The following is a 25,029-nucleotide window of genomic DNA, read 5'->3' as shown; positions in this document are numbered from 1 at the left end:
AAAGATGCTTACATCAACATAGTTATCTTAATTGTACCACATCTGCTTATTTTGATATACTGGTAGATTGACTTTATGTTCCAAAGGTCCAAGGTTTGATTCTGTAATTGTACAGTGGTAATTTTGGATTAAAAATCATTCTCTACTGTTTTATTTGTCACTCCAAATGATAATCCAGTGTTTTTTTAAGAATTAAAAGGAATTAAGCTAAGTTTTATGTGGGGATATATAATGAATCTTGGTAGTGAGGAAATATAGTTGTGTATTGGCCTAGCACAGTAAGTGCCAATCTTGGTAGAAGAATATTGAAACATGTCATGAAAAAACCTGCAGACCTAGCCATCCTATTTTGAAGTTACCCTCATCCTGAGTTAGAAATGGTGGGTCTTTTGTTTCTGTGTGTCTTTGGCTAAAATGATAGCAAAGTACTTAGTTGTTAATTTCTACTGCATTTCAATTAAGTTATATCTTCATATACCAGATCAGAAAAAGGAAACACATGTTATATTTATGCACCATTATACATTTTAAACACCACTGCTTGATTCTTAGGCAGATTTGCAGTTAAAACCTGTTCTCCATTATCTGTTGAAAACTTCTGTAGCTCAGTTGTTATATTGGTGACTTGAGATACCAGGCTTTAAAAACTGTTAAAAAGACCAACAGAGATGTTCACAAAATAGTTATACAATACAGAAAAATCAAGTTTGAGTAACATGAAGATCACCAAACACTGTGATGTACTCAAGTGCTTGAGAAGGCTAAGCACTTCCTGCTCCACTGGTGGCAGCTGTTGTGTTGCTTATGGAAAGAAAAACATTCAGTGATATTGATAGTGTTCTGTTTATGACAAGTGGAACATATCCCTTTAAGTAAAGAATGCTTGTAATATGTGCAAATTTCTTAGTAAATTTGATGAGTAAAGTTTATGTACAAGGTATATAAATAGTGATATGTCAGTTAACCATGACACATATTTATTTATGTGCAAGTCACGGACCTCATTGTCATATCTTAATGTTTTTTGGGATATTTAAAAATTTGGTGTTGATGGCAGATTTTTCGGTAGATCTGTTTACTTTATTAAGAACTTTTGTTTTAAATCTGGAGGAATAATGGTTTGATATATGGTATGGATGACAGTCTGGGTATGGTTTACAGAATTAAGAATAATTGACAAAAAGTGAAGAATAAAGGAGGGGAATAAAGAATAGCGAAAAATAGACAGAAAATAAAAAAATAGAGCATAATGGGGTCCTAAATTATAAAGAATGGAGAACAATGGTTAAAACGAATAAAGAAATGATATATAACCCCCCCCCCCCCCCATCCAGACCCTCATGGACATATGTCTATGGTGGAAGACTGTGTGTTGCCTTCTAAATATCTATTGGTTATTTGCATGGATGACATATATATATATATCACATTTCCTTCTATTCATACTGATTGAAATGCTAGGAGAAACTATTTTGAAATAAGGTTACACATATGATACCCATTTAATTGTTATCCTGAATATTCATGAAATATTTGCCACTGAACGTTAAACCAACAAAACTGACTGAGATGAAGAACAGCAATACAAGCGATGTTCCTTTGCTTTTTGTGTGTTTTTTGCTGTGCATTTACTGATTTTGTGTCATGGATGGATACTCCATATCCCTTGTTTTTCTAATAGAATCAATCAATCCATTTCCAGTATAACTGACATATAACTTATAAATGGAAGGGATATACAAAATAGATAATAATAGACAAAAGATGCAGAATAAAGGGCAAAAAATTAAAAGAATAGCGAAAAATAGGCTAGAATAAAGGATTTAAGGACCCCCAACCCAGAACCTCCTATAACTTATAAATGTTGGAAAGCTACACAACATTAATGATTTAATTGTTGGTATCGAAGAATTGTACTCATCATGTTTGGTTTTCTTTATGTGTTGTTGGATTGCTTTATCGTTTCGTTTAATCCAAATCTTCTAGTTTAAGAGTAGGATATCATTGGTTGAAACCCTGGTTGGTCAAACAAGGTATACATAATAAATTCGAAAATTTTGGTTTCTTCGATGATTAATGAACAGCAATCTGATTAAAATTCAGACCTATATTAACTCGACTGCTCGTACATATATGAGTATAACGATCTCAGAGAACTATATTTTAATAAGATTGACTTAACAGGAACAACTATATTTATATAAACAAAGTTCAGGTTAGCAGTCGAAATAAAACATTTCCGTGTAGGTAAAGAAACTTTCTTTTTTGCATAATAGTCCTATGGAGCTAACCATTTATGAACACTTCTCATAAAACAAAATATTGCAGAGAACATAGATATACCTATTAACAATTATACAGATATGTAGTGCATAAGTGAATAATAAATGCTAAAATGTTCTAACCTTGGAGAAACGACCTTCTCTTGGACGTTCTGAATAAATTTCAAGTTTTGTTCTAATATGATTATATTGTTTGGTGAAAATATTTGTTCAACTTGTGACTTAAAAATGGTTACATTTTCATGACAAAATTTGGGAAGCAGATTTTTCTAGCATTATTTAAAAAGCAACATGACATAATATAGTGGTATCCGTCACCGATGTCCATCGAGAGGACACACGTACTCTTTCGATGCTTGGCAAATTGCGCCAATTCCAGCGTTCTCAGGCGACTGGCAATCGGTGACTACCACATCTAAATTTACAAAGGATGTACATATAATATGGTGATAATTCTGATATATCTTTTTTCAATACAAGAAAGAACTTAATCAGTGGCGGATCCAGAAATTTTCAAAAGTGGGGGCCCACTGATTGCCTAAGAGGGGGCCCGCTCCGGTCATGCTTCAGTGATTCTCTATATAATCAACCAAATTTTTCCCAGAAAAGGGGGGGGGCTGCCCCCCCCCCCCCCCCCCCCCCCCCCGCTAAATCCGCCTCTGTTAATCAGAATTTACATCTATTTCAAAGCATGTTAGATCCATAACACGTTTTTCCCTATTATATTTGATGCTGAACAAAAAGCAACCAGGATGACTTCCATTTGAATTTTGCTCCATAGAAAGGGAGATTGCAGATTTTCTTTATAGTAGAATGATAGAGTGTTATACAAGTATTGTCTTTTTTTTTTAGCCATATAGTAAAAAATAGTCTTTTATTCCTGGTGGCAAAAGATAATGAAAGAAATATGACATATGAAAATTTAAGCACGGATACTCATATCGGCTCATATTTATGAATGATACGATACTTCTTGAATACATATGACTTGTGTTACGAAGTTTCCGCTCGGTATAGTCCATTGTCCTCGACCTCATTCGTTTTTTTTTTTACCGTGACGTTATTTTCTCACTAGGACAACTATTGTGCTCAATATTCAACAGACCCTGACTTCATTTCACGGATCAGTGAGCGAACTAAAGTGTACGTAGTAAGTCCGTACCTTAGATACTATATGCAATACATCAACTATATTTGGTGCATGGAATAAATTTAAGGTGTGCATGTCCGTCTGACAAGTTGCATCTGACCAGACCTTATCTTAATGGTACATTGGTCAATGTTAAGTTTTGTGTTTAGATATGTTTATCAGATACTTTAAACAACAGGTCAATAAGTTGGTGTAAGAAGTGGTTGTAAGGTGAACATGGTCGTCTGGTAGTTTTCATTTGAACGACCAGCTCATTATCATAAGCAATAGGTCAGCTATATTTGCTGCATGGATTGGTAGGGTGAGGGCTCATATTGCCTTGGCCTCATTTTCATGGATCATCGAGGCATGTCAGTATGTGCACTATTTTGATGTATTAGGGTCTGGATTGGGTGGGTCCTTCATTTCTGTATTCTTTAAAAAAATTAGGCCATTTTTCTCTATTCTTTATACTTTTTGCCAAATATTCTCTATTCTTTATTTTTTTATCCATTACTTTTCTGTATCCAGATCCTCATTTAAAAAAATCTTCAAAATAAAAATGAAAAAGGGATAAATTAAGTCGCTGACAATTATCAACACTATCATATTAAAGATTTTTTTTTTAATTTTTATTTTGCTTTTCACTGTCAGACGTTTTCTGCCGCCTGCCTAATCTGCCCCTCCCCTGTTACCGTCTTTACTCCACGAAGTGCATGTGTTTATTGTTTACTTGTGTTGTCTCATTGACATTTGCATGCATCCAGAGGCGCATTTAGGAGGAGGGGCCAACCCCACCCCATTATGGAGCTTCATATATGATAAATGCATATAGACTTTTTACAAGAATCACTTCAAACGTTGGACCCCTCTTTTTCACAATCCTGGATCCGCACCTGGCATCTACCTTTACTCGTACGTTCGGTTTTGATTTTTCACGGTTATGGAAGGCTGTTTTAAGTAAGGACAGTGACGTATTGGGCTTCAGTCTTTGCATTAAACAAAAATTGTGCTCCAGGTTAAGTTTCTGTGGGTTTAAAGTAAAAAAATGTTTTCGAGGACATGCATGGATTTGATTTAATTGTAACAAATTGTACGTTTTGATACGGTCATTTTCTATTATATTCCAATAAAACGCGAAAATCGTTAAAAGACACTAAGATAGGTTTCCCCCAAATGCTCCCTTTTCCCTCTTCTATCTTTCATCGCTATATTCTGTGTTACAGATAGTTTGAGTTAAATATTACTTCAAATTATTTTCTTTTAACCGACTTGATCTTGTTCATACCAACATGAGGAGGAAACTGTTCGTATGAGCCATCCCTTTATCCTCAGATACGATATCGTATTCTTACGTCCAATATGCTCACGTCCGAGCTATGATTCCTCCCTGGTTACTCGATCGCAAAGGAATTAATCGGAATTCATATTTTTAAATTGAAATGAAATCTAATAAATAATGTGTCGTTTTTTTGACATATTTCAATAACTGGTGAATTTTGATTGACTGATTGATTGATTGGTTGATTGTGATTGATCGATTTATTGTGATTGATTGATTGATTGATGATTGTTATGACAACGGACCACTCGTAGATATCATGTAAACAGCTCTTACGTGCATTGACAGAATGTCACATGCTCCCTATTTTCACAATGAATCTGATTAATTAATCCCATTCCGACAGGACATGGAAAGCAGAGTGAAAACATGCATGAAAACTATTAATGAAAAACTTGTCATTGCGGCACATGCTTCAAAATCGTACTGAATGTTTCGAATCATGCTACACTCAACATAAATGATTTAAATATATAACGAAGTCGATGACTGTTTATAACATATTTTTCATATTAGTTTTCCAAATGTTCACAGTGATAATAAGACTGTTGTTGCAATGGACGAAGTTTTGATAAATCGAAAATTACGATATAAAAAGGATTGCCTGACACTTTTTTGTTTAGCTCTTCGACTGTTTCGGTTCTGAAACATTATTGGCTTTCAAATATTTAGTGTTCCTGATGGAAGTGAAAACAGAATTAAGAGTGCTTCGGACGCATGGCATATTTATAAAGTATTGTTTTTTTTTTTTTGGTTTTTTTTTTGTCAAGTTTGTTTTACGTTCTTATTATTTTGCATGTAGATGTTTACATTTGTTTAAGATATTTGTATCTTTTTAAAATATAAATATTAATTTAGATGTTTGATTTCTTAATGCAATTTTACGAGGCTAATTGAATTTTTATACCGTTCGAATTACATTTAGCCTTAATTGTTTTTTATTCTTCAAATAGGTTTGCATTTAGAACAAACAACTTTGCTCGGCGATCTTTCGTACTCCGTATTTAAACATTGAAGTATTGAATAACTAGATTATTTGTCTTTGGTATATTTTAAAGTTTTTTATATGACTTATATGACTTATATATGTTACCATGTGTAAAGAGGTAAGCATTTGTATATTCAACGTGTGTAGTGCAAGCTAGATCATTCATTATTAGCATGATAAGAGAAGAGTTACACGTATTGAAGGATTCCAGTGTTACATAAAGATCCAGGAAGGTTTCTTTCTAGAAATCTTTGTGGTTTAAACTATCTAATCATATCTGACTAAATGTATGTTTATCTCTATTGCACCATCAGATTTAATTTACATGTCTTTTAGAACTTCTGCGAACCCTAAAAGAATTAATCAAATCCAATGCTGCGCATGGTGATCCTTCTTAATCGGCTTGAAAACATTTCTTGTTATATTCAGTCTCTGTCAGTCCTGGTATTTGTCAGTCAACTTGATTGCTTTGATGATTTGACCAAACCGGTGAAGACTATTCGAACGATGGACAGCGGGATGTGTATGCAACGTTTTTAACCTTACACAAAAAAGCCTATAGTTGTGTTTCTTCCTCCGGGCTTCCTCTTCTGTTTCTTTTTCTTCTTTTTGGAGCATAGTCGTACTGCTTCACAAATTATATTACTTAAATATATGTGTCATCAATCAGGGTTTGTATCTAATAGATAATTTAATAAACATCTAAATATTTATTAGTTCTGACTTTTAAATTAACCGATTCCAAAATATGGCTATGTAATGTATCACTGAAAAAAAAGGTTTTAACTTTTCTTTTTCCACATGTTTTTTCAGTTTTCCTTGACAATTTTTTCGTTATTAATATTTGTATTTCTTTCTTATTACCTATATTTCAACGTGTTTATTTATGTTTTTACATATATGATACTTGTTTTAGGTACATTTTCTGTAAATTCGGGACTCGATAGTCGACTTTTAGCCAAAAGTTGGAAACTTCCGCTTTATGACAATGCATTGTGGGAATTGTTTGTGAATGGCGGCGACTTTAAAATTGAAAAAGTTGTTTGCTAAAGTTAGTTAAATTAGACCTGATAAATGATAGAACAGAAAAATGCACAAATGAAAAATAAATCTAAATCAATATTCTCCATTATTTTCATTTTTAGGAGACAAAAAGTTCCTTGTCCGTCGCAATAAAACTGAGCGACTTGCATCTCTCATCAGAAAAACAAGTCAAAACACGACCACTACATGACTACCTAGTTAAAAAAAAAAGACTTTTAATCCTAGTCACACGTTGAATCATGATCACAGGCGTTTACTGGTATAGCACGCTGTTGTGTGGAGTAAATCAATATTTTTAAAGAACTGTCTATTGTTTTCGGTGTTATTTGTGCCTTTATCTGATCATTATTTAGAAATTTATCTTTCGGAAATGTGTAAATAAACATTTCTAATGAGTGAAATGGAGATTTAGATTGTCATAAACATAAACAATTATAAGGTAGGATTGAACTTTCAAAGTAACTAATTACATATTTTTATTATTATAACACCATGAACATGCAAGCATAAAATCTTAATGACTGAATTTATTGCAAAGTTTTGTTTTACGTTTTATTTACAGATAAAAGCAACCAAGAGTTGAGTTCATTATTTAATGGATTAGTGTCAATGAAAAGGCAAAAAAAAATATATATGTCTGTTTACGGTTACCTGACCGACCCTAATTTGAACGTCTACCCTAAGTCAATTTATTTCTGTTGTAAAGAGAAACATTTACTTAACTTTGAACTCATGTCATAGTGAAGTCAGAGTTGCCAATTGACTGACACATCCAAATTTTCACAATCTTGAATATGGCATCTGTTCTAAGGAAACTGGCCTGGACTCATGTGACGTGAGTGATTTAAAGAGAAAAAAGCGAAATTAGAGTTGCCAATAAATTGCCTGATACATTCCAATGTTCACAATTGTGAATATGACAGCTGTAGTGTTAGACATATTAGAAGGAAACTCTCGTGTGATGAAATAAACACTTTGCTGCCTTTTTTCCAACCAATAATTAATAACCATGGGAAATAATCCAATCATTAAAAATAAGGGGTCAACTTTGACCTCAGCAATACTTAACTGCGTGACCAAAAATCATGTCACACAAAATAAGATAAAATGAAAATACCGACCTATCTACCTTATTATTTTTATGACGTAACCTTTAACGGACATATATATTTTTTTGGCCTTTAGGGTGAAGTTAAGTTTTCTTTTATATTTTGAATAGAGATCTGGTTGAAGCTACATTGCAGGATGGCATACAATGTACATGTAAGATAGTTAAATCTATGACCCTTATGGCAAGGGACACTGCAAAGTTGCAATTCAGATCTGGAAATTGTCATTCCACGTACAGGCAAGCTCCTGTCTATTTAGATTTAACCCCAGACTGTGAAAAAAATTTGAATACCATTTCTAGCTTTACAATAATTCATGAAACTTTACTAAATATGAAAAATCTACATGTAGAACTTGAAACCAAAATTCGCTCTTCAATAGACGACTGTATCACTATCTCTGACAAGTATGGTAATTTTGTTCATCATTTTGTTATAAAGTTTAATGAATGGTATTGACAGACAAGATCTTACTGGCTACTATTATGTCAAGTTCTCCAAATGCTTTATTTATTGTGACAAACAGGTTGCATAAGAGATTGGTGAGTCAAACCTGATTTTCATAAGTCTATGACTTATTGTCTTGTCTAAGTGAGATAAGTCATTCAAATTTGCTGTCTTCATACCCACCTTACCATGCTTATGTCATTTGAACATTTTCTTAGATTGCTTTTTATCCTAAAAATATAAACTCCCACATATTTTTGTAGGAATGTACATTAATGAAATGAACCATGAGTAACATGAGTGGAACAAGTATCAACTTTGATGGACAAGCTCTACAGAACATCCAGGAAGCCGAATACAGAAAAGAGGAGGAGGAACAAGAACATGAGGTAGGTCACAAGGTCAGAGGTCTTGTAAACTACTTTACAGAACATCCAGAGGGATAATTGAATGTATTATGCCCTACAAAATATGTGTATTTAGATCAAGAAAACAGGCTCAGCCCCAAAAAAATATATGTCTTGTTTCCTGTCTACTTTACAGAACATCCAGAGCGATTATTGTAGGAAAGATATAAAGCACTTGTAGGTGAATAGGTCATAGCACACATGTAGGTCAGAGGTCATACAGATTGTTGGGGGAAAAGGATGAAGGTGAGCTGGATCAAAGGCTAATTTTAGGATGTAGTTGTTTGTTTTCATCAGAACTTTGTTGGTGTATGTCATATACATGTAGGGCAGTTGTAGGTCAAACCACATGTATTATGCCCTACAAAACATGTGTATTTAGATCAAGAAAACAGGCTCAGCCCAAAAAAAGTCTTGCTTCCTGTCTATCTCTTTTCATGAAAAAAAGGCTTTGTTTGGAAATTAATATGTTTTCACATGAGTCTGATCCAGATTTACACAACCCATTTAGTATTTCACTCATGCATTCTAATTCGGTCGCTCTTTTCACAAATTTGGCAGAAAATTAAAGGTCAGTGGAAATAGGATTTTTATTTCTTTTAAATTACTCAAAACCCTATTTCTCTTGTAAATTTTTTTTTAAATGTTTTAGGCATTCTCCCTCACACCAAAAAAATTGCAGAACATTAAAGAAATTTTGAAGATTTAGTGTTTTTATTATAACCATTATGAGTTATAACCATTGATTGTATGAAGGGTTGCATGAAGAGCAAAACATGCTTATATGATTGAAGTTGGATGGGTGTGGAAAAGGGATAACTATTTATGTTATCTACTTCTATACTTTTTAAACAATATTCCTGAAACTTCACGGAAAACTTTCGCACATAGTGAAGTTGTGTATCTGCTATTATGGAATTGTTTGAGACATTTTGTTTTCCATTTGAAGTGCATTTTTATACTCCTCTTGTGATAGTAGAGAGTATTAGTTTTCTGAACTATGAGCTGGCTGTTATAAAATAAGGAGAACATGGCAAAACATGGTGTCCAATAGATACATATATATGATTACAATGGTTCAGATTTGCTTTAAATAGAGAAAGGTCCAGGACCATTTGAAATTTTAAGTGAATGGTCCTCCATAAGAAATCAATGTTTCTGTATCAACTTCAAGCATCAGTGTAAAGAATGGTAGGTCCTTGACTTTTGTAATTTAAAAATGAAAAGACAGGTTCAGGACCTCGGACCCACACTAATTTGAACCCCGATTCTTTTTTAAAGCTGCTGTACTGCAAATAAAAGCAGTAGTTATATTTGTAAAAATTCCAAATTTTACTGATAATATAAACCTATTTTGGCATGATCGATATGTTACGATAATAAAATTACTATTAAAATTCCTTCCATTGTACATGGGTAACAAGTTACTTATTGTCTTGTTAAACTGTTCAATGTGGAATTTGGAAGTTGCCAAATATGTGTATTATAAGTACATATTTATTTGTTTAATTTAAACATTTTTATGTTCGATCAATTAGAAAACTGAATAGATTTAAACACAAATTAAAAATATGTCAATTTATTAGATGTGTTATAGTTATCAATGAAATGTGATAACTTATAGTTATGTAGAGCTCATTTTACAATGTCATGAATGTTTTAATTCGATTTTGTCACAGAAGCAAAACTGTTTTGAGGATCTGTTGAGGATAAAAAGAAATGTAGAAAAATGCTGTGCTACTGTATATTTTTTCTTAATATAAATGAAGGTCTTTAAAGATTAAAAATCAGTGGCATAATTGAACGTTGTTGAACAGGGCTATACAGTGTTCTCCCCAGGGCCATCATGGTAATGTGATGTTATAATCTTGAACAAGATGGTATTTCAAATTCCCCTGTTTACCAGGATGATAAATGAAATATCTGGGGAGAACACTGCTATAATCGCATTGTCAACAAAATATTGGTATAAAAACTCAAGTTGACAGACATTTATGACAAAACACATATTCAAAAATATAAATATTGTCAGATTTGTACCCAAATTAAAAATTGGCCCAATAATGGGTTTCATTTTTCAACTTTCATATTGGTATGGACCTGTCATCATTATACTACTACTATACATTATGTATATATATTTAGGAGTTTTACACATACTGTTTAGACTGTTGTATAGTTAGTCTGTACATGTGCAGCTATGAAGTCTACACCTTACACTGTATTTCAATGCATTGTGCATGCAGATTAAGAAAGTACAAAGATTTTATAGGAACCCCAGCTGTATACTGTTGTGATTATGACAGACTTCTAAAGGACTTAGTTAAAGTTATCAGTTTTGGAAACAACTTGACTGTCCATATTGGTAGACTGATTTTTATTGAGAAAGACTTAGTTTAAGTTATAATTCTTGGAAAAAGTAGTGATTTTTGTATTATAGATTAATGTTATAATCGAAGATCAAACGGAAAATTTTCCAGCTGACTACCGACGCTAGTTCAAGTCTTTACTTTAAGATATGGTTTAATCTGTTCACAGTAATGTTCAGAGGTAAAATTCAATTATCAACAGCTATGATGATAACTTCCACATGGATGCTGTTTTTTGAGGTAAAACGTCTATCATTTATACATGAGTGTATTTGTAAATCAACACTTGTGAAATTAAGTTGGTGTACATGTACTGACGCATGAATGGAAGTTTTCAGGAATTCAACGGATTTCCAGATTTTGACATTTTTGCTCCTTTATATACTGTAAATTTAGAAATTATTTGGTGCATTTATTATTGCAACTGTTGAACAATAGAAACAACTGATAACAAAAGTCTGGAAAATGACCAAAACCTGTTATTATGCAAGATGGATGATGCTCAATTGTATCTAGGAACCAACTATTCATCCTAGGGCATGTAGGGGGCATGCTTATTTTGTCTCATTTGTGACAAAGTATCTAAAGAACATAAGCATGTTTAGATCAGTCTGCGCCAAAACCTTTTTCATCTAGTCCGAATCAATATTACTAGTCTGGCCTCTGGGGCATCGGACTAGTGGCTTACGGTGCAGACTGTTAGATGTGCAGTTTCTAAAGTTTTTTTAAGTATATTTATAATTTTATACACATTTTTAGTATTATGATTATGATTTGAAACAAACAACCAAGTTGGTAAAAGTAAATGTTTTAAAAGGGTGTGTCAGGTATGCATTATTCATGTTATTAAAATGATGCAGCAACCCAACTTTACAAAAGAAACAAAAAGAGTTTGATATGCTTGTATTGTCCTCAAATCATGCAAGGAAAGAGAGAAAGTGCTGACTTTGGAAAACAAGATTGTATTTATCATTTTTATGTTTTTTTTCAATTGCATACTGTAGACAAATGTATACATGGTATATATGTATTCATTTGTATTGAACAGACTAATTCTACTATTTGAATTATTACTTGTAAAGCGTTTATTGTTTTCAAGGTCGTTGGTCTTGCTTTTCATTTCATAATTCATAATTCCAAGTTAAGTTTTAATTAGGCTAGTTTGAACTTTAAACAGGTCATGCGGATTAAATTCATGATTTATATATTCGTAAATGCTTTTGAAGTTAGTCAAATAAATAAACTGTTTACAAAACTTTTTAAATGAATACTATTGAGTTATTTAACTGTGATATTGATAAGCAGAATTTAAGAATTATCATACATTTTCAATGATAACATTTAAAGTTCTTGCTATAAAATTTGCTATATATGCAAACTAGTAAGTTTATTAATTCAATATACAATATTTTATTCAGAAAATAATTGTGTATACAAGATACAGTTAGATCCCAAGACTTAAGGATGTTCGCTCCTCTTGTTTTTGAATTTTTGCCAGATTTTCAGAATCCTCTGGTTTTATCCATGTTTTGCCATTAAAACATTTTGTCCACTAACCCCTACTTTTCTCTTCATAATTTTTTTTAAATATAGTTTTAAAAGCCATATTTGAAAATCTTATAAAATCCTTGTTATTTTAATCATAGTTTTTAAAGGAGAAAAGCGGATAATGTTAAAAGTATGAAAAATCTAGAAAGAATCATTTCCTGCCACATTTTCAATGGCTTACATGTATATCTCGAAAACAAGCACACGGACCCTTCATTTTTTTCATTATTTTAGTTCCATTATTCATATATATATACTATCATTTTATAACAGTCTTTTAAAAGGCTTGTTATTTTGAAACAGAGTAGCGAACATCCTTAAAAAATGTGGAAAATTCATTCCGAATCTTCCTCCACTTTAAGGTTATATTAATGAGACTACACTAACTTATACATGATATTATATAGTGTAAATGTCATTTAAACTTCTTTTGACTTTTTGTAAACACTCGTAATTTGCCTTTCAAACACCTAAGGTAAATACATATACAAATATGTACAAGGTATTTTAACCTGTTCTGACCAGACTGAGGATTAAAATCAGTTGATAAGTAGACTGTCAAATATAAAAGCAATTATTCAATCTTTTTAAACAATTATTTTTAAGCACCTAAACTTGCTTTCAATTTTTTTTTTTTTCAATTTTTAATTTTTATATGATCATGCAAATAACACTAAAATCTTTATTGCATCAGAAGCACTTTCCTGGATTAACTTTTTTCATGAACTTTCAAAGCTCAAAATTTGAAAGCCAATATTATACTTGGAAATGTTGGGAGCTACCGTATATGACTAAAGGGGACAAAAAGTATAGCCAAATCTCCATCTAGGATCAACTTTGCAAATGTTTGTTTGAAGGAGTTGGAACCTAAACTATTAATAATTTCTAGATTTATGAACATCAGATTTAAGAAACTACTGAGTTCATAAATGATTACATGAATGATTATCTACTTTCGTCCCAGGATTTAATTACATGGCTGTATACATATATACCGGTAAGGTTTGAAAGAATTTGTAATTTGTCATATTGTGCCAAAAATGTATTGAATAATCAATGCCTTTAATCCTCTTAATCCTTACGTGTAGATCCTTTGTTTATTATGTTCTTAAGGAAAAACTATCATGGGTCTTTATAGCGAGAAATGGTTTCATGAAATGTCTTCCAGTGGATATGTGTATAGTTAGCTTAGAGTGGATATGTATAGTTAGCTGTGGGATTATGTATAGTTAGCTTTGAGTCAATATGTATAGTTAGCTGAGATTGGATATTTACAATCAGTTTGGAGAGCTAGAGAATATATGTTTGCATGACATCACTATGAGACTAAACAGTCGACAACAGTTGAAATTACAAGTACTATACATCAGTGTATTACGTTTGCAATAATTTGTCCTTTATTTGTGTGTAAAATTATTTCCATGTTTGAATGACATTTACACAAAAATTTCCAGTTGAAAAATTACTATATTTACTATTAACATGCATTTTCCAAATAGAAAATGAATTTAAAAATCAATGATTTCTGAAAAAAAAACGAAATAGATCAAATTTTAAAAAGATATAAGCTGATATAACAAGGTGAAAATCAGCAATAAATAATGTACCTTCCAAGGAAATACACACCTTTATTTATTCAAGACTTTGCTTTTACATACATGTTGTGCTTATAATCTTAAGTAGTTACGTATACAGTTTAATTTTTTTAATAAAAGTTGAAAAGACAACTCTCCCTGTTGGGAAGAATTCTAATTTTAAAAATTACTAAGTTCATGAAAACAGCCCTTTTTATTTCTTTTTGATAGAAGTCTGAAAATGTTTTCTGATCAAATAGTTTTTATTAGTAATGAAATATGTAGTAAAAAATGTAGAGAACATCTCAAAACATCTAACAACATTCTGTGAAGAAGGCTATCTAGAATTCATTATATTTAAATTTGAATCAACCTACCAATTGCAATACATAGATAGTATAATTTTTTATAAGGTTGAAAAATGAACTCTCCATTATGTGAATATTTCTACTTCATGAAAACAACTCCTTTTATTTCTTTTTGATAGAAGTCTGAAAATGATTCTGATTAAATAGTTTTTATTGTCGAGCCTGCGACTTTTGTCGCAGAAAGCTCGACATAGGGATAGCGATCCGGCGGCGGCGGCGGCGTTAGCTAACTTCTTAAAAGCTTTATATTTTAGAAGATGGAAGACCTGGATGCTTCATACTTTGTATATGGATGCCTCATGTTACGAAGTTTCCGTCAGTCACATGTCCAATGTCCTTGACCTCATTTTCATGGTTCACTGACTACTTGAAAAAAAAGTTCAGATTTTATGTAATGTTAAATTCTCTCTTATTATAAGTAATAGGATAACTATATTTGGTATGTGCGTACCTTGCAAGGTCCTCATGCCCGTCAGACAGTTTTCACTTGACCTCGACCTCATTTCATGGATCAGTGAACAAGGTTAAGTTTTCGTGGTCAAGTCCATATCTCAGATACTATAAGCAATAGGTCTAGTATATTCGGTGTATGGAAGGACTGTAAGGTGTACATGTCCAACTGGCAGGTGTCATCTGACCTTGACCTCATTTTCATGGTTCAGTGGTTATAGTTAAGTTTTTGTGTTTTGGTCTGTTTTTCTTATACTGTATGCAATAGGTCTACTATATTTGGTGTATGGAATGATTGTAAGGTGTACATGTCTAGCTGGCAGGTGTCATCTGACCTTGACCTCATTTTCATGGTTCAGTGGAAAAAGTTAAGTTTTTGAGATTTGGTCTTTCTTTCTAATACTGCATGCAATAGGTCAGCTATATTTGGTGTATGGAATGATTGTAAGGTGTACATGTCTAGCTGGCAGGTGTCATCTTACCTTGACCTCATTTTCATGGTTCAGTGGTCAAAGTTAAGTTTTTGAGTTTTGGTCTTTTTTTCTAATACTATATGCAATAGTTCAACTATATTTGGTGTATGGAAATATTTTATGATCTATATGTCAGTCACGCAGGTTTTATTTGACCTTGACCTCATTTTCAAGGTTCATTGCTCAGTGTTAAGTTTTTGTGTTTTCGTCTGTTTTTCTTAAACTATAAGCAATAGGTCAACTATATTTGTTGTATGGAAGAATTGTTAGCTGTACATGCCTGCCTAGCATGGTTCATCTGACCTTGACCTCATTTTCATGGTTCATTGGTCAATGTTTAGTTTACTTGGTTAATGTTAAGTTTATGTGACAGTTGTAATAAAGCTTTATATTTAGGACTATCAACATAATATCAATGATTAGTAAAGAAGGCGAGACATTTCAGCGTGTGCACTCTTGTTAGAAAATGAAATATGTAGCATAAAATGCAAAGAACATCTTGAAACATGTAACAAATTCTGCTAAGAAAGCGATATATTTAAATCCGAATCAACATGTACCATACCAATACATAGGTAGTATAAGTTTTTATTAAGGTTGAAAAATGAACTCTCCTTTTTGAGAATATTTCAAATTTCAAAATTGTGAAAACAACTTCTTTTATTTCTTTTTGAGAGAAGTCTGAAAATGTTTCTGATCAAATAGTTTTTACTGGAAAATGAAATATGTAGTAAAAAATGCACAGAGAACATCTTGAAACATGTAACAAAAATTCTGTAAAGAAGGCTATCTGGAAAACGATACATTTAAATTGAAATCAAGATGAAACACACCAATACATAGGTAGTATAAGTTATTATAGAGGTTGAAAAAATGAACTCTCCCTTTTCAGATTATTTCAAGTTGTAGAATTGTGAAAACAACTTTTTGAAAGAAGTCTGAAAATGTTTCTGATCAAATAGATTTTACTAGAAAATGAAATATGTACAATGTAGTAAAAAATGCAGAGAACATCTTGAAACATGTAACAAATTCTGCGAAGAAAACGATATATTTAAATCCGAATCAACATGTAACATACATATAGGTACAATGTAGTATCAGAATTTTTGAAACGCAAATACGACTTGACATGTGAGCAAATATTTAACAGTGTTATTGTACAATTAAGAGATAATTTATCTCATTTACAATTGTAAAACTGAGAAAGATTTATTTGCTTAAACTAAACAGAAGGTTCGCTGTTTCTGGGTGACAAGCTACTGTTCTTTGTGCTAAATCCATCAACAAATATTTATTATAAGAAAGTTCTGATTGAAGTGTTGAAAAAACAATGGAAAATGTTTTATCAAGTTGTAATTTAAATGAAACCCTGCTGAGATTTAATGTTTTACACTGCATGTAAAAATAGCATTGATAGTTCTTATGTTGGTTTATAATTAATTGACAGATGTTTTTATTACTAAGCTAAGTGAAATATCTGTCTGTCAAATAATTACCTATGGGGGTGGGGGTACAGGGTTTGTGGAACTTGATGGTAAAAATAGTGACTTGTGGAGCAAGTCAATTTAATTTTTTTTTACTATTATAAACCCTTTGTAGAAAGGGGGTCTTTCATCCCCTCCAACCCCACCTGAATCCCTTCTCTGTTAACACACAGAAGACATAGGATACAAATGTATTGAATCTGTGGAAAGAGAAAAATAGAACATGCCCAATGTAGAGGGCCTAGATGGGGGTTACAGAATATAGAATTATGGGATAAAAGTGGAGAATAAGACTTGTATTTTATAGGAATTTAAATAAATGATTTCCATGTGGATATGATATGTTTTAAGATTATATTTCATATCTTCCACCAATAAAAACTGGTATAAGGTTATAGTGCACCAAATTATCAATCAATCATAATGACTGACTACTGTTTTATTTATTTTTTCAGTTACGACAGTTGCTGACAAATGCTTTTGACGATTTGATGGAAGATGATGAGTTCTCTGTGACATCAGATGAAGGAAATGATTCCAGAAACTCCAGTATACATATTAAAAATAATCGACAGGAAGAGTAAGTCTTTGTCAGTTGAAAATACAGTTTGAGACAAACAAAATTCACAATAATAATAAAAAAAAGAAGATATGGTATGATTGCCAATGAGACAACTCTCCACAAGAGACCAAATGACACAGAAATTAGAATAATGACTGTTTAAAATTTGTTAACACGGCACCGTCACGGAAATGGCTCCATGTTTGATAGACAGTTCGGCCCGGTTGGAGACATTTCGGGACCAAGACAAACCAGTACCTCCTTTTCCTACCTTATTCTGTTGCTTTATAATAAATATATTATAAATTTTATATAACAAAAGTATTTTTAAAATAAAAATGAGAAATTATTGACCATAAAATTCATAAAATCATATTTGATCATATTTAGACAAAACAATATTTGATTGTGTTTGAATAATCATTTCAATATATTAAAAACAAAGCTGATTGAAGAAAGGCATTAATCATAATAATCAATATTTTATCAACTTAAAATACCAGGATACAAACCAAATGAGTGTAGACTGACAGGCCTACCAGACTGTGCCTGATGTGCAGAGTCTGATGAGACTTTGGCATTGATGAAAAATAGAACTAAGTCCTGTGACTAGACATGAATAGATTCAGTTGTTCTCGACTCATATTTTTGAAAAGGATATCAAGAGATATAAATCAAATTCTGTTCAATTGTTTTAATTCATTTTGTTCATTGAATCAACCTAAAATGTAAAAAAGGTTAATATAAAGGTTGTTTTTTTTGGACAAGTTACAATTCGGACAAGTCAGTTTTGGTATGTTCTTGTCCTATTGGGCAAGTTGAAAAAAAAAGTTATTGTAGAGGCCTGATAATGGAATTATGACCAATAAAGAATTCAGATCAAACTAACCATACATTGATTATGAAAAACATAATAATTAATTTAAAAATTAATGTTAATTTACTGGTTGGGGGGAAGTATAAATCAACAATACTAAAAAGTAGGGAAATGATTCCATTATAATCATGATAATAAAGTGTGCATTTTCAGCTTATTCTTAAGTTACTTAAGTCAATTGCTGGAAATGGAAAATTAACTAATTGTTGTGGATTGATTATAAATTTCTTGGTAACAAAACATTGTTGGGATTAAAAAAATATGTTTTTAAGATTAATACATTTCGTCTTAATGGAGAACATGTCATCATGTAAGGTGTTTTGATTAATTTTGAGGTGGTAACATTTTGTTAAAAAACACAAAATCCATGAAAATTGATACCCCATTATTTACGATAAAGGTTTGGATTACAGTTATACACTTGCACATATTTTAAACTATACTGTAAAAGTACTTTTATTCGTTGGGAACCGATTTTCGTGGTTTTCGTGGATGACTTAATCCACGAATATAACTCCAACAAAATATAACAATGGTTGTCCAAATCAAGACATGGAAAGATACCCATGTAGGTTTGACTGAATTGATACGGGCATGCCATATAATCTAGAGAATACATCGAATATCGGCAAATGCACTATGAACTACAACTACAGGCAGATTTATACCCATTTAATCTTTAAAAAACCTAAACTGTACAACTTTTAATCTTTTGATAATCATGAAAGCATATTTTTGATCGACGAAAGTCCGATTTCCGGTGATGATATGCTTTAATGTAGTGTTCATTTTATATCCTCATAATTCTCATACGGAAAATAATAATTTCATATTGTGTCTGCTTTTGACAAGAATTAATTTTACAATTCAAGGTGCATTTAAAGCATTTGTTTATGTATCTGTTTTCTTTGAAGGACATGTTTATGGCCCAATTAACACCTTTGATGGTATTAAATCTGTTGATCACTCGATCTCGGGTTAATTAGTGTCATCACTTCTGATAACATGTGTGCAACAATTCAAGTTTCTGACCGTGCAAGACCCTCATGGGTAGTCAAGGTCGTTAAAAACCCCCCTCGTTGTCAACAATTCAAATGTTTACTTTGCAATTTCCTTCAATCGAGACAATTTGTAAGCATAGATGAATCAGCTAATTTCCGAAAGCAATTTTTGTTGAATGTTGTCAGTTTTTAAAGACGAACAAGTAAGTGAAAATGAACACCTTTATTTTGCAATGTCCACAAATCATTATAAAACAACATAGGGCGATTATAAATAATCTTCGTTTCTTATGACTTCAATTCTTCACTCGATTTGTTTTTTGTTTTTTTTCAGAAAACTAAGATACACGAATTTAAAAACCCACAAACATGTAACTTTTGCTCAAACCACGAAAATTGATACCCACGAATTAAAGTTCTTTCACAGTATGTATAAAAAGTCTACTTTGAACCTTAATAGAATGTTTATTTATCAATTTCAGAGACAAAGAAACTGAACAGACTCCTGGTTTTGTTGGTGCTAATGGATGGGGAAGAAGATATTTCCCTGGATCAACTTCTACACCCCTCCCCACACACCAGGAAGTAGATTCCCCCACGCCGTATGACACCATCCCACCAGTTCGACAGTCCAAAGAACTGCCCACAATATCTACCCGGCAATCACAAGATTTACTCAGACAGTCGCAAGAAATGGTGGCATCCTCATTACGACGTTCACAAGAATCAGTTCGGCAGTCTCAAGAAATGTTACGTCGCTCTCAAGAAGGTATACTTGACGGACATGATGGGGGAACTACTAGTGATGGTTACCATAGCAACAGTGAAGGAAGTGCAATTGGTCATGTGATTCAACATGACAAAGGTTCTGATTGGCTTGGTAAAGATGCATACAACATGCATCACCATGGAAACCAAATGAATTTCGTTCCCACTAGTCAGATTCCACCAAGTCAACAGAACGCTTATTCAGATCTTGGTCAAGGATATGGACAATATTATGGTCAGCAGTTTGGGGTTATACCAGAAAGACAGGAAGCAGAAGGTGGGAATACAGACACTGGGCATGCTCACACAGATCATTATTCCACACCAATTTATGCCCATCAGCAGCATCAGTTTCATCCAGGTTTTTATAGAGACACCTATCAGGAAGAGGATCAACCAAGGACAGGTAACTCTAGAACTTTCAAATATGTGCAGATATGCCAAATGAGAAACTCATCAGAATATTTTTTGTGTACAGTACATATAAGTGTAGTCATAACAAATCACTCTCATTAACTGTAAGATAATCTCTTGTTAATTGTAGATGATCTAAATTTGAATAACACATGTGAGCCTCCTCATGGGGTTTTTGATTATGTGATTACTTGGCCGTTTTAAAGTGATTATTTGATTACCCGACCAAATATTTCATGATTATTTGATTATTTGATAATCACGGACTGTATATTTGATTATTTGATTATCTTGTTTAAAAAAAAATTAATGATTATGTGATTATATTTGCAAAAAATTTGTGATTATGTGATTACTTGGACACCCCCATGAGGGGCTTAGCATGTTGCATAAACAGTAATTTCAGAGTAACTGACTCTAAAATTTCCTGCATTCATTGTCATCAGTCCTAGATCACACATTGACGGCACTGATATTGGTATTATTTATGAATAATAAAGATATTTTGGGTATATCTTCATGATCTTAATATTATGAGAGAGCAACACTAGTTACCAAAAGACATTTAGAGAGGGTGAAAAACAGTTTTCAACCATAAAAAAAGTGTAAAATAAGGGTTCCCTATGTTTTTATGAAGGTTTATTCTTTCTTTTCACCAAAATATCAGTTGTTGTAACTTATTTAATTGTGATTTTGGTGACAAGAACTGGACTGTGTAAAAACAAAGTATTTTCTGGATTGTGATAAAAAAATAAAAAGTTCTTATCTACCAAGCCTAAAATATTTTGAAAGAAACTCTAAACTCACAATTATATTATTCACATTTGCTTATGTTACAATTCTATCTGTGTACCAATTCGGGACAACTCAATGAGGGTGGTAAAGAGTTATTTTCGTGCAACGTGTTTTGCCATTTTTATTTCATATGCAGCCGTAGAAAAGGTTCGTTATTCACCGTGTTTCGTGAAATTGGTAAAAAGATCAATGTGCAAGAAATTTTATAAATTGTTCGTTCATCGTGAAATGGAAATTTTATTTCACGTTCTTCAGTGCAGATACCCCCCCCTTACACCCCTCCTCAATTTAGGTACCATTTCTGATTTTAAATTTGATTTTGATTCCTCATGTTATTGCTGCAAGAATGGATTTTTTATGTGCATAAAACAACATCTTTTTTTGTTTTCTATTTCTCCAGGTGTAACACCATATCAGAGTACGCCATATTCTCAGGGATACCAAACTATGCCTTCAAATGACCTTGGATACCACACAGTGACCTCAATGGCCACAGGGATCACTCCACAAAGTCATAACCTCGACCTATACAGCTTACAGCAGACCCAAAGTCATGATGAACTACCCAGCAAGCCCTTATCACCAAGGAAACAAGATTTTACCGAAGACTACAAAGTTCAATATAAACAGGGGAAGGACAAAGAGAATGAAGATAGGAAGGGAGATAATTTGGCTAGACTGTCAAAGGGAGATAATTTGTCTAGACAAACAAAAGAAAATTTTGCAGCAGAAAGAAACTATTACTCTGGTATGGATATATTATAATGTTTTTACATTTCAGGTGTGTCAATAATGACATACATTTTTGTTGAGCCTGCGATTTTTATCGCAAAAGCGAGACATAGCAATCCTACATTCCGTTGTCGTCTGCGGCGTCGACAAATATTCACTCTGTGGTTTAAGTTTTTGAAATTTTAATTACTTTCTTAAACTATCCTGGATTTCTACCAAACTTGGACAGAAGCTTGTTTATGATCATAAGATAGTATCCAGAAGTAAATTTTGTTAAAAAAAAATCCTGTTTATCCGTATTTTACTTATAAATGGACTTAGTTTTTCTGCCAGTTAACATTACATTCACTCTGTGGTTAAAGTTTTTAAAATTTTAATAACTTTCTTAAACTATCCTGGATTTGTACCAAACTTTAACAGAAGCTTGTTTATGATCAAAAGCTAGTATCTAGAAGGAAATTTTGTAAAAATTTATTTCCTGTTTTTACGTATATTACTTAAAAATGGACTTAGTTTTTTCTTCCAGTTAACATTACATACAGTCTGCAGTTAAAGTTTTTAAAACATTTATTAGATTCATAAACCATCCTGGATTTTTAGCAAACTTGGATAGAATCTTCTTACAATCAAAAGATAGTATCTAGAGGATAATTTTTAATAATTTTTTCTCCATTTTTGTTGAGCCTGTGACTAACAGCAAAAGTAGGCGAGATACTGGGTTCCGCGGAACCCTTACAAATTTTTTGAAAATACAAACTTTGTGTTTGTTGCTGATTGTTTGCCACCTACAATTTCTGACTAAAACAGTCTTTAGAGTTTTGTATCATTTTAGTATTAATGGTACAAATCCTTTTTTTACTGGATTATTCAGTCAATCAAATGTGTTTTAAGAAAAACCAAAATCAAGCGAACAAGTTGTCATAATATTGGAAAATACAAACATATCACGTGCCTGAAGTACAGGATAATTGTGTAAATTGGGATTGGACTTGGAGAAAACATCGTATTTTTCTGGATTCTGACGAAATGAAAAAAAAATCAAAACAAATGAAGAAAAAAAAATCAATAAGAATCCAAGCAAACTTGAGGCAGGAAACAGACATATATTGACAAATTGATATTATTTGGTAAAAATGACCATCAAACTGTTAACAACAGTCATTGTTTCTTTTTAGACACAGATAGTTCGGACAATAGACAGTATCAGCAACTCCAGGCCTTGTACAAAGCTAGAGGTAGAAAACTTGAGGAAATCACAGAAGATTTAGATACTTTTAAGGCACAGAAAGAAAGGGAACACAGAATACTCAAGCATCAGCTCTCTATTGCTCAAGGTATGGCTCTATTGATCGTGGTAGGATTCATTTGAATTGATTTTATGGTTAAAGGGAAGCTGCAAATTTAAATATTGGACAAAGTATGAATTTTCCATAGGCTTGTATACAAAAATTTTCAACAATCTGATTTAAGGATGTTTGATCCTCTGTTTAAAAATAACAAGATTAGTAAAAGACTGTTATGAATTGATAGTTTATAAATAAAGGAACTCAAAAAGTAGAAAAAAATGATAGGTCTGTATCCTTGTTTTTGAGATATAATCCATTGAAAATTTGGCAGGAAATGATTCTCTCTACAGTTTTCATACATTTAACATTGGCACCTTTTTTTCTTTCAAAAACCATGAAAAAAGAAGGATTTTATAAGATTTTCAAAAATGGCTTTTAACACTATATATAATAAAATTATGAAAAGAAAAGTAGAGGTTAGCGGGGAATTATTTATTGGCATTACATGGATAAAACTTGAGGATTCTGAATATCTGACAAAAAGTCAAAAACAAGAGTAGCAAACATCCTTAAATACAGATTCTGTGTTGACGCTTCACAATGATCTGACAACACTATGTTCTACTTTCTGTTTTGATATCTTTTAAACAGTGATGGGCACGATTACTGACAAATGTAATCGATTAATAATCAATTACTTGAGGGATTTTTGTGTATTCGATTAATAATTGATTACTCTGAATTTTTTATGTAATCGATTGCAATCGATTACTTTATCAAAAGTAATTGGATTACTTTTCGATTACTGTCAATTACATGCTATAGAATTACAAAAAAATAATAAAGTAAGTTAAACACAAACATTTTGTTATGTATAGGGGAAATTTATAACTTGATCAAAACTTCATTGAAAGCATTGTTTTCAAAGTTTAAGTTGACAGTTTGTTTCTAGATAGAAGCTCTCACTGAGGATTTGAAATATTCAAAAATTCTTTAAAATCTGGTTATCTACATGAGTGAGATGTAATAAAGTTCTTGCAATGACACCACGTGGCTTCAGTCACTTCTTTATAGTCTAGTTTATTTTCCACATGTCTCTATATTTTTCAAGTTTTGCTGTCATAATGACTTAAGTTAGGTATTTTGTATTCATTAATTTTTAACTATATTTGATATAGTATATATTACAATTAAAATGTAAAAAGAAGAATATTAAACTAGTTCAGCTAATTTCAAAGATGTAAATTTATTATATTTATAACTAATACATGCATGAATTAATTATTTTGTTTGGATAATCTCCCTAATTACAGGTTATAAAACTGCCAATGGAGTACATTTCATAACCTGGGGAAATATAATGTCAATCTCCTCTTAATTAGACATAATTGAAATCAAAACATCTTATTAATTAGAAGTCCTTGATCATCTGATTAGTAAACACAGGAATTTGTTTGGATTTTTCTATACTCTATTCAAAATCATGATAGTTAACAAGATATATTTTAGTGTCAATATGGGATACATGTATCTATTTCTGAACAAGAATTTCAATGCAAATCAATTGGTACATTGTG

The 25,029-nt window shown here is 32.0% G+C and overlaps 1 protein-coding gene across 2 annotated transcripts in view; it reads left to right on the top strand.

The window, feature by feature from the left end:
• The first annotated feature begins 6,740 nt into the window (after positions 1–6,740).
• LOC127721472 (centrosomal protein of 152 kDa-like) overlaps positions 6,741–25,029 on the top strand; it is a 62,158-nt gene continuing 43,869 nt past the window's right edge. The window contains exons 1-6 of one of the 2 annotated variants that reach the window (XM_052228216.1): positions 6,741–6,792; positions 8,605–8,730; positions 17,473–17,597; positions 19,940–20,631; positions 21,835–22,182; positions 23,342–23,500. In XM_052228216.1, coding sequence (XP_052084176.1) covers positions 8,629–8,730; positions 17,473–17,597; positions 19,940–20,631; positions 21,835–22,182; positions 23,342–23,500 — 1,426 coding nt within the window. In that variant the 5' untranslated portion in view covers positions 6,741–6,792; positions 8,605–8,628. Of the gene's footprint in view, positions 6,793–6,970; positions 7,225–8,604; positions 8,731–17,472; positions 17,598–19,939; positions 20,632–21,834; positions 22,183–23,341; positions 23,501–25,029 lie in introns of those variants that run through there. The other variant, XM_052228215.1, reaches the window with a different exon arrangement.

Source organism: Mytilus californianus, unplaced genomic scaffold (assembly GCF_021869535.1).
Source record: "Mytilus californianus isolate M0D057914Y unplaced genomic scaffold, xbMytCali1.0.p SCAF_12, whole genome shotgun sequence".
NCBI classification, from domain to species: Eukaryota; Metazoa; Mollusca; class Bivalvia; order Mytilida; family Mytilidae; genus Mytilus; species Mytilus californianus.
Note: the sequence above shows the minus strand (reverse complement) of the source record. Positions and strands in the feature narration are given on the sequence as shown.